We start from the raw sequence: 9,597 nt of genomic DNA on the forward strand, positions 1-9,597 counted from the left end.
TGTGTGTGTGTGTGTGTGTGTGTGTGTCTGATGTGATGTGTCTGTGAAGACTGCACTGGGAATATCTTCTGCATCTAAAGTCACCATTAAGCATGTAATAAAGAGGTAATTAACATTTACATGTATTCATTTGGCAGACGCTTTTGTCCAAAGCGACTCACTGTCACGCACAAATGAAGCACAACCCAAGCCACAGTAGATCAAGGAGACTGCGCACTGAGCAGTGCAGTCACGATACCTGCATCCTCCAGCTGTCGTTTCTGTGCAGTGAATGGAAAGCCATCAGATGCAGTGTTGTTGTTCATGGGAGGACCAGCATCACCCCCGATCTTAGCTGCAATCTAAAAAAAAAAACACGTTAAATTCACCATGACAATTGAGCTATGAATAACACTGTTTTACTACTCTGCCCCTCAAGCGTGCTCACTGCCTACATATTAATATTAACGTGTATAAGCTACACATTGGACTGAGCATCTTACAAAAGACTGCATAGCCTTTAGCAATATCTACTTGGTATTGTAAAGTGTGTATTCAGTACAGTACATATTAAAGTTAACATTATGCTCCAATCTTTAATTTCTATTATCAGTTTTTTTAGTCTCTCTTTGTAATTGTGTGTAATATGGCTTTTTATTTCTTTTTTTATCTAATTTTGTTTTTGTGATGTTTTCTGTGAAGTGGCTGCTGTAGCTAGTATTATATAACGTTGACATATAATCTACCTAATGTACAACAAGCTGTGACACAACGTAACTAGCGTTTATATAGCGTAAATATGTGTGAATTTAGAATATCAATCGTATGTGTCAAGCTGTGTCAACAATCTTAGCAATCAAGCTAACTTAGCTAGCCCTCTCTCCAAACATGTTCCATCCTGCCTGTCCCATCCCCTCACCTGCCGGGCCCGCTGCACCGCGTCCGCAAACGCATCTTTCTTGATGTCTCCAGCTCCGTTCCCAAGACCCGCCTGTCCGCCGAGAGGGGCCCCGGATCCGGGTGGCGGCACCACATTGTATTCCGACATGTTGACCAAAAAACAGGCGAGGAAAAAGCAGCCAAAACACGGGATCTGCGCACGAGTAAAGTCAAGATAGTAACGGGTACACCAGAGACATGACGGCGGCCGGGAAGGTGCATTCGCGTTTTTATCACCCAATTTTATCATATTAAAAATTATATTTAAATCACTTAAGCCTCTAGGGAAAAGGGGTAGATGTTACAATGAATTAGTGTTTGCTTAAATTAGATGCTGTTTTTACATACCCTTTTTTGTATTTTCACAAATAGAATAAATTGGTTTCATAAATCAACAGTTTCAAACAGTCTTTTGTTTTCTCTCGGTTAATATGGTCCATATTGTGTGTGTGTGTGTGTGTGTGTGTATGTGTGTGTGTGTGTGTGTGTGTGTGCGTGTGCGTGTGTGTGTGTGTGTGTGTGTGCGTGTGTGTGCGTGCGTGTGTGTGTGTGTGTGAACAAATGGGGCCGTTACAGTGTGCTGCAAGAGTGTGTACACACATTTACCAGATCTATACATGAGTCGAGTGTATTTGTGTTCTGTACATCTGTCCAAAGAACACTAATTTATGAGTGCGTGTGTATATATATATATATATATATATATACTTCTGAACTAGGCCTAGTTATGTAGAATATTTTCACACTGTGGTATTGCTATCCACCACTCATATAATAATGACACAGTATTTCATATTTTGAGCACTGGTAAAGTTAGAAGCAGCCAGCAGAGGTGGCTGTCATCTTTTCCTTTCCATTAAATGTTAGACCCAAGGAGGCCATGTTTGTTATGGGCAAACTACGTCCGGCGATGACGGAGGCATTTTCTGTCCTGTAATTGGTGGAATTCTGTCATGCCAAAGGTCACGTATATTTGGCGCTCTTCATTCACGACTAGTCTGGCGCGTTTTTGAAAGAGCAATACACGTCAAGAAACATATATTTCGAGTTTCTGCTCGGAGCAGTTTGGAAAATATCTGTGAAGCGTTTTTCAGTTTGCGTTCCTATGTTGGTGGCTGACGTGTTGAAAATGTTTGGACCATTTTTGGGACCGCTGAGGAGCGGAGTTGCTTTGAGAGGAACATCCACTCAAGTCTGCTAGCTTGTTGTTTTACAGTGAAATGTCTGGTGGCAACGTACAGCTGTCCGCCTCACACCATGAACTTTGCCTCTGTTGTTTATTCACACTTTCGGTGAAGTGAATAAGAGAAGACAAGAAGACTCTCTCTGAAGTTGCAGAAAGTTGCCGGTTTCGTTTTTTATCAGTGAGTGTTTTCCTTGACCTTTTGTGTATTTGGTTGCAGGTCATTTGGCCCAACTATTGTAACGTTAAGAGCTAACGTAACAGGGCGCAATGCCATGAATAATATCAAATTTCATGTTGCTGTCCATGCAAATATTCTATACATAATCTTTTTTTATACTGAATTTGCTTCACCAGAACTTAACTTTTTGCATACCATGGTATTAATTCTGCTTCAAAATAATCTTTGAAATGTAACGTTACAGTGCTGTTTACATTGCCAACAATGTCGGATAAGTTGGCGTTTGGTTTTGAGTAAAGTATTGTTGATAGATTTTAAATTGTGAAGTACATTTGTCTAGTTAAAATATGCACATACCTTGTTCAGTTTTGTGGTTTTTCACTGTGTTGAAGCATGAAAGGTTATTGAAAACTATATTAATAACTGTGCATGATGTATATGTTACAACACTTTTATGAAATAGTCATATATTTTAATAATAATAAAACTATCTCTGCTCCTCCTGTACAAATCAACGTTTCCTTTTGCTTCAGGTCTCTTCAAATTATGGCAGGTGTTGTGGCTATGGCATCTGTCATTGAGGACTTTGACATGCAGGTAAGTCTATGACACTGATTTGGGCCATAAAGCATACGCAGTAGCTGTTGTAAAGTGTTTTTATTCATTATGCATTTTCCTAGTTGATTAACTTTGTTAATCCTTTAACAGCCATGCAAGAAATCTCGCAAAGATGGTGTCAGTCCTGTTGTCAAGACAATCACAAACTATTTTTCTCCTGTGCCCAAGCCTGTGGAGAAACCCTTTTCACCTCCACGCTCCAACAACATCATGGACTACTTTAGCCGAAAGGCTCCATCCTCTAAAGAAAAGACCAGCTCACCTGAACAGTCAAACGAGAACTGTCAGACGTCTCAGCTTGCAGAGAGACACACCAGCCCAGAGGCAACAGTAAAACAGCCATCTCAGAAAAGGAGTAGAAAGGCCAGCAAAGCTGTAAGAAAACTTGTGGAGGCTGAACTTGTAAGCTCCACAGAGGAGGAGAGCTGCCTCATTGTAGAGGAACCACATAATAGCGGAGACTCAGAAGCAGTCAGCAGCTGTGGTGTTTTTGGCAGTAGTACAGCATCCCTGATGGACCAACTTAGTGCTGAGGCTTGTATCACAGGGGGAAAATCAAATAGGAAGGTCACCAAGACTGTCAGTGTTGAGTGGGATGAAGAAGAAGGTTCTAAATGTAGGAACAGTGTCAAACTTAACAATATTGAATTATCTCCGATTGTACTTTCAAAAGATGAAGCAAAACTAATAAAAACCGGTGCAAAGAATTCTAATAAAGCAGAACATTCAGAACCACAGAAGAAAGAAAAAGAGAGCTCCTTGTGTGATGTTAGTATGGAGGTTAATGTGGATGAGGCCTCTCAGTTAAACAATAGCACAGTCACAATCTCCTTTGAAGATTTTGTACGGAGCCAGGGTGGGGATGAAGAGGACGTGGAAGATGAACAGGGCAAAGAAGATGCAAGGAAAATCACAACTGAAGCAAAAGAAATGGACCTTGACCATTTGGACATCCCTAAAGCTGAAGTAAATGTTGGTTCTGGGAAGTCACCTTTTCAAGTCTCACCCCGAACTGTCACCATTCAGGCAGAAGTGCATGTAGTCTCACGCAAACAGGAAGCGACCAAGACGGGGGGGAAGTTAGCTTCCATCTTCAGCAGGAGAAAAGGGGCAATGAGCCCCGAAGAGGTGGTGTTGTCTCCTTACACAGAGGCCGGAAAACAACATCCTTCTCCCTCTTCAACGATCAAGCGTAAATCCAATGTAGTACTTCAAGAGGAGGATCTAGTACTGGCTGTGCTTGAGAGTGAATCAGTGCCCAAGTGCAGTGAGGTAGAGAGAAAGCAGTTCATGTCTGCCTTTAAACAGCCTAGTCTGGAAGCGTCCAAACCCAAGCCTGGTAAGACACAGGGCAAGCAAAAGCAACCTGGAGAAAAGGCTTTGGATGATGCAGACGAAGTTGCTGAAGAGGACACTATAATCCCACCCTCTGTTGAACAAGACCCTGCCTCTCAGGAAAACAAATTAGCTAAAAAGAAACTAGTAAGAAAAGGCAGAATAAAAGCTAAAGAAGAAAAGAAGGCAGTAACCAACCCACCTACTGCTGCGGTGGCGGAAGAAACAGTGGCCCCAATTGTTGAAGGTGATAGTAAAAGAGGGAAGCCTCCCCACACCTCAACTCCCTCCATCCCAACAGTAAGGAGGTCCAGAAGAGAGACTGTAGTTAGGCAAGCCCCGGAGGCCACCCCAACAACCCCTATCAGAAAAAACAGGACACTCAAGTCGAAGGATGGCGATGCAGCTTTACTTTATGACATCCCTGCAAAGATGTCCACCCCAAAGATACGCAAATCCAAACACGGAGTCTTTGTAGCAGAGCTGGTACGCCCATCTAACACAAAAGAAAGTCCAATCAGGTAACACATGTAAAAAGCTATGATTTAATACTATTACTATGAAAATAATTTTCGAAGCACATGTATGTGTAATGGTTTTTATTGTTTATTTAATTTTCTAATTCAATGTTTTCTAATTCATAAGGATTAAATTTACTAGAGTCCATAGAAATGTTTCCACGACCCAGGCTGAAAATGGAAGTGGCGTAAACACTCCTCTAGCTACTAAAGTAAGTATTGTATTTTTCACAAATTAGACAAATTCTGAATGTAATGAATTGGTGTCCTGACTTGACAAGGAACATGTTTAAACATCGTAATTACGGCCTCATCCTGTCATGATGATGATGATGACATGCTCTCTAATACTTTTCAGACATCAACTAACTCTAAAAAAAGGAGTCGGGCAAAGAAGTTGGTGGAGAAAGCCAGAGCAATTCAGCAGAATAAAAAAACTGCTGTCAAGGATGAGGGCACCTTAAGGCGTTCGTCACGAACTGAAGCCTCCACCAAGAGGAGCTACTGTGAAGATGAGGTACAGTTAAAGGCCAACACAATGGATGAATCACTAATTTCAGGGGGGTGTGCATGCATGTCTTTTTCATTGTTTCTTAATGAACATAAGCTGAGGCAAAAAGTCCTGCAGTCCATTTGTTCTGGCTTGTCAAACATTTGCCCATAAAACATTTAAGTAACAATAAATCCACCCACAATAGTAAAAGCATATTTGATGTAACTATGATTCTTTTCCCCTATTTTTTATTATCTTGCAACTGTTTTCTTACATTTATGCATTTATGTACATTTAAGCATAAATAACTTGAATACTGGTCATGTTAAAGTTGCAACCTTGTTTCAGACATATAGAACTTGCAGTTTTGCACTTATTTTCTCAATGGTCCTTTTTTTCCCTTCTCTTTTTCTTGTGTTTTTATTTTATTTTTATTTTTTCAGGATTCTGTCATCTGCCTGGAGGAGGACCAGACTGCTACTCCTCAGACGGCACCAGGAAAAAGTAAAACCAAGAAGCCTTTACGTAGTCTAAATGAAGTTCTAGGAAAAGCCAAATCTGTTGGCCAAGAGACCAATGCTGTCCCAGGTAATCTTTCCCAGTCTAATAATAATAATATTTATATTTATTATAATTTACTGTTTAGCATGTTGTTGAAATCTCAACTAAAGGTGCTGTGTTCCTTTTCACAGGCTCCAAAGGGGCTTTGCTGGGCCAAGAGAAGAAGGTGTCAGTGGTGGTTTCCATCTTTGATGAGAGCTGCTCTGAAAACTCTCAGGACGATGAGCAGTTCAGGGCACGCAAAGAGTTCTTGAAGAGTGGCCTTCCTGAGTCCTTTAGGAAACAGATAGCCAAGACCGCTGCCACCAAGGAGGCTTACTCTCTCTCCCGTTCCTCCTTTCAACCAGTTGTTCACATGAAGCAACAATCAAATGGTAAGTTGTTCCTTCATACAAATGTACTTTTGACAGTGGTGGAAACTAACTTAAGGAAAATATATTACTTTTTACTTTACTTTGCATGTTAAGATTAACAAAACAAAACATAATCAATAAATAGATTATTATTTGTTATAGTTTAAGATAAAACTTTACTGAACCCGGGTGCAAAATCCCAAGCTACCCTGCAGTTTAAAAGGAAATTAGAAGTTTAGTTAAATAATAAAGTTTTTTCTTCTTTTTTTTTCTTATATTACTTTTATTATTATGAGGACTAGTAGCTATAGATGTATCAAGAAGGACAAGATTTATTTACAAGTAGTCAATTTTGTTGTGTACTTACAGATTGCCCTCTTTGGAGTCTACTGTGGCCTGACTCTTCATTATTGTGTCATCTGAAAGAGCTTTGGTGCCAAACATCCAACTCACTTCCGTCCGTTAGAGGCTCATTTTGTGTGAAGACAGAACCAGCCTGTAGAGCCTTTTGTGAACGGGTATGTTGAAATTATTTTAATGATGGAGGTAATGATTTAATCACGTGTTTAGCAGAATTGTTATCTCAGAACACATTTGTCTAGTTTATAGCTGCTACCTGTCTGCCAGTATAGCTATGTTGTATTTAAAAAGACTTATAAAGAGAGACACTACGTTAAACACTTAAATGCTTATTTCAGTGCAATATATTTGTAATTTTGTGCAATTTGTGGCGTATACCTTGTATAAATGATCAAAACAGGTCTTCATGTTCCAAGGATTTTTTTCCCCTGCAAAGCTACAGGGAGGGGGGTTAAACAGCGGATGTAACATTTAGTAATATTGTTTTCTTTTGAAGGGTTCTGGCTGGAGGCCTGAGATCTCTGAAAGTGTTCGTCGGCTTCTAATGGAGGAGGTCAGCACCTCTAACTCACCCTTCCCTGTTCAGATGTTCATGACTCGCTTCCTAAAGAGACGCACTGACCACCAGCAGCAGTGCATAGCCTCAGGTCAGTCGCATTAGAGAAAAAGTAGAACGCTTTTTTTTTTAAGCTGCTATTAAGCTTAAGCTCAATTTCAGTATTCACCCTATATTTATTTACTGGCATCTACATGAAAATAATTTGCACAAGTGCTCATGACTTTCTAAGTTATCCATTGTCCCCTGAAAGCACAAATATTTGGGCAGTATTTTAATCAGTTAATGTTTTACAAACCAGCCAAAATTAGATACAAAAAATTAAAGCATAAATCCAAATGATTCTCAACATCCATTGAATGTTACTTAATAGAACCAGAGGCTCTAAACAGAGTCACAAGCACAACACTGCCAGCTGAGCCAGGAGGAGGGAAGAGGAAGAGGATGGACGATGAGGGGGAAATGACAGTCAAGCTGGCTAAGAAGCAACGGGCCAACTGTGCAAAAGAAAAAAATTCCGAGCCTAAGCCAACAAAAAGGGGGGGGCGCTCGAGACGAGCTCGGAGATCCAGGCCAGAGGACGGGGCGGATGAGAAAGCCGAGCCTTCAATCAAAACTGTTCCCATCCAATCTGAAGATGACTCTGTGGTTGTGATTGATGACTTGCTTTTGGGAGAGAACCCTGGGAAAAAAGGTGAGGTATCACGTTTTATGGTCTGAATCACCCATTTTTTTATTATAACTATATAAACTTTGGGATCAGTAAACAATACTTATACTATAGTGTGTGGGCAAACTTTAAGAAGTAAGGGTTTAGTGCTTGGAGTACTTAATAAAAATAGAGCTCCTGCCATTGACTCCACCACAACAATGTAGAATTATTTAAAAAACCATGAGAGGAAAACACATGTACACTAATATTCTACTATTATTTAGAATATGACATTATTCCAAATTTTATAAAGGTCATGTAAACAGCATATTCCTTATATTGCCATTTTATGAATTTAGTATTTTCCAATGAATACATGCGGGATGTGCCAGTATTCAGGGTTTAAAGGCATTCTTAGGACATGTATACAGTGCATTCAGAATATGCGTCTCAATTGTGGTTTTTACCGCTGTTTACAACAGTCAACAGTCATTTCTGTGTGTTGCTACAGTTGTTGTACGTCACAAACCAACTAGACTACAATTAAGTGAGTCTGGCTGCAGTAGAGATGCATGCTCAGAATAAAGAAAAAAAAACAGCTACTTTTAAATATTGTGGAAAAACTTACCCACAGGTTTTTGGATATGAGCAAACATTGCAATGCTGACCTTTTTAATAAGGTGGATGAAGGAATGAAAGAGGGACGCTGTGTTTGCACTGTCGAACAATCCGCTACCGGTGGAAATCCTGTTTTGCACATCTGCATGTAAACAGGAATATTAGTGGACTATTGACTTTTATTAGCCATGTAAACAGTTTAGTCAGAATATTGTCTTTTTTTGAATAAGGGCAAAAAAGGTATATTATTGTTATTATTATTATTATTATTGTTATTAATATTATATATGTGTGTAGGCCTGCACGATAAATCGTTATAAAATTGCAATCTTGATTCACCCATTTGTGATTTAATTTTAAATGACTTCAGTTTTTTATTTATTTATTATGACTTCGATTTTCATTTAATTTTACAAGCTGACTGCATCACAAACGCTACCACTTTCTTTTGTAAACATAGTCAGTGTTAACATGTTTGCCGAATTAGTATAGTTAGTGTCTGCAGAATTGATTGGCTGTTGTAAGTAACGTAGAAAATGGTTTGTTCTACAGAAGTGGTGAAGGAGGACATTTTATGGACAGACAAATATCAGCCCCAGCACTCCAACGACATCATAGGCAACACTGCCTCAGTGAGGAAGTTGCACAGGTGAGGAACTAAACTGCTTAATTTCCTTGCACTTACAGTTTATACTGTAGGTCAAGGTCAAAGTTTATTTCTATAGCACATTTACAAACAGTCACTACTGTCCCAAAGTGCTGTACAATTATAGATAACAACATAGGAAAAAAAGCATAACAAATACCCAAAAAAACATCAAAACAGAATATGCCAAAAACAACAAAAAACAAAACAAAAGCAGACAACAGATAAAAAGCTTTGCTCAATTCAATAACAATAACAAAATGTCACAGCTCAGCTTGTGTTAAAAGCCAGAGCAAAAAGATGAGTTTTTAAAAGTGATTTAAAACTCTCAATAGAGGAAGCTGCTCTAATGTTGAGAGGGAGAGAGTTCCAGAGCTTAGGACCTGCCACCAAGAAAGCTCTGTCCCCTCTGGTCTTCAGTCTAGTTCTGGGACAGTCTAAAAGCAACTGGTCAGCGGACCTAAGTGCTCTGACTGGAGCGTACAAAATCAGCATATTAGATAAATATGTTGGTGCCAGCCCATTAAGAGATTTAAAAACAAACAACAAGATCTTAAAATGGATTCTAAAAACGACAGGCAGCCAGTGGAGAGACGATAATACGG

At 39.5% G+C, this 9,597-nt stretch overlaps 2 protein-coding genes across 6 annotated transcripts in view; one reads left to right on the forward strand and one right to left on the reverse strand.

The window, feature by feature from the left end:
- LOC116703592 (far upstream element-binding protein 2) overlaps nucleotides 1-1,143 on the reverse strand; it is a 9,623-nt gene extending 8,480 nt beyond the window's left edge. Inside the window, exons 1-2 of one of the 5 annotated variants that reach the window (XM_032538409.1) lie at nucleotides 899-1,141; nucleotides 239-341 (exon numbers count right to left, since the gene is read on the reverse strand). In XM_032538409.1, the coding sequence (XP_032394300.1) occupies nucleotides 239-341; nucleotides 899-1,027 (232 nt within the window). In that variant the 5' untranslated portion in view covers nucleotides 1,028-1,141. Of the gene's footprint in view, nucleotides 1-114; nucleotides 342-898 lie in introns of all 5 variants that reach the window. The other 4 variants (XM_032538411.1, XM_032538410.1, XM_032538412.1 and 1 more) reach the window with 4 other exon arrangements.
- A 716-nt stretch (nucleotides 1,144-1,859) lies between these two features.
- atad5a (ATPase family AAA domain containing 5a) overlaps nucleotides 1,860-9,597 on the forward strand; it is a 13,684-nt gene continuing 5,946 nt past the window's right edge. Inside the window, exons 1-11 of the mRNA XM_032538382.1 lie at nucleotides 1,860-2,282; nucleotides 2,816-2,879; nucleotides 2,991-4,756; nucleotides 4,881-4,965; nucleotides 5,112-5,270; nucleotides 5,690-5,834; nucleotides 5,939-6,181; nucleotides 6,530-6,678; nucleotides 7,017-7,167; nucleotides 7,450-7,770; nucleotides 8,899-8,995. Of these exons, the coding sequence (XP_032394273.1) occupies nucleotides 2,829-2,879; nucleotides 2,991-4,756; nucleotides 4,881-4,965; nucleotides 5,112-5,270; nucleotides 5,690-5,834; nucleotides 5,939-6,181; nucleotides 6,530-6,678; nucleotides 7,017-7,167; nucleotides 7,450-7,770; nucleotides 8,899-8,995 (3,167 nt within the window). The 5' untranslated portion in view covers nucleotides 1,860-2,282; nucleotides 2,816-2,828. The remainder of the gene's footprint in view (nucleotides 2,283-2,815; nucleotides 2,880-2,990; nucleotides 4,757-4,880; nucleotides 4,966-5,111; nucleotides 5,271-5,689; nucleotides 5,835-5,938; nucleotides 6,182-6,529; nucleotides 6,679-7,016; nucleotides 7,168-7,449; nucleotides 7,771-8,898; nucleotides 8,996-9,597) is intronic.

Source organism: Etheostoma spectabile, chromosome 15 (genome assembly GCF_008692095.1).
Source record: "Etheostoma spectabile isolate EspeVRDwgs_2016 chromosome 15, UIUC_Espe_1.0, whole genome shotgun sequence".
In the NCBI taxonomy this organism is placed as follows: domain Eukaryota; kingdom Metazoa; phylum Chordata; class Actinopteri; order Perciformes; family Percidae; genus Etheostoma; species Etheostoma spectabile.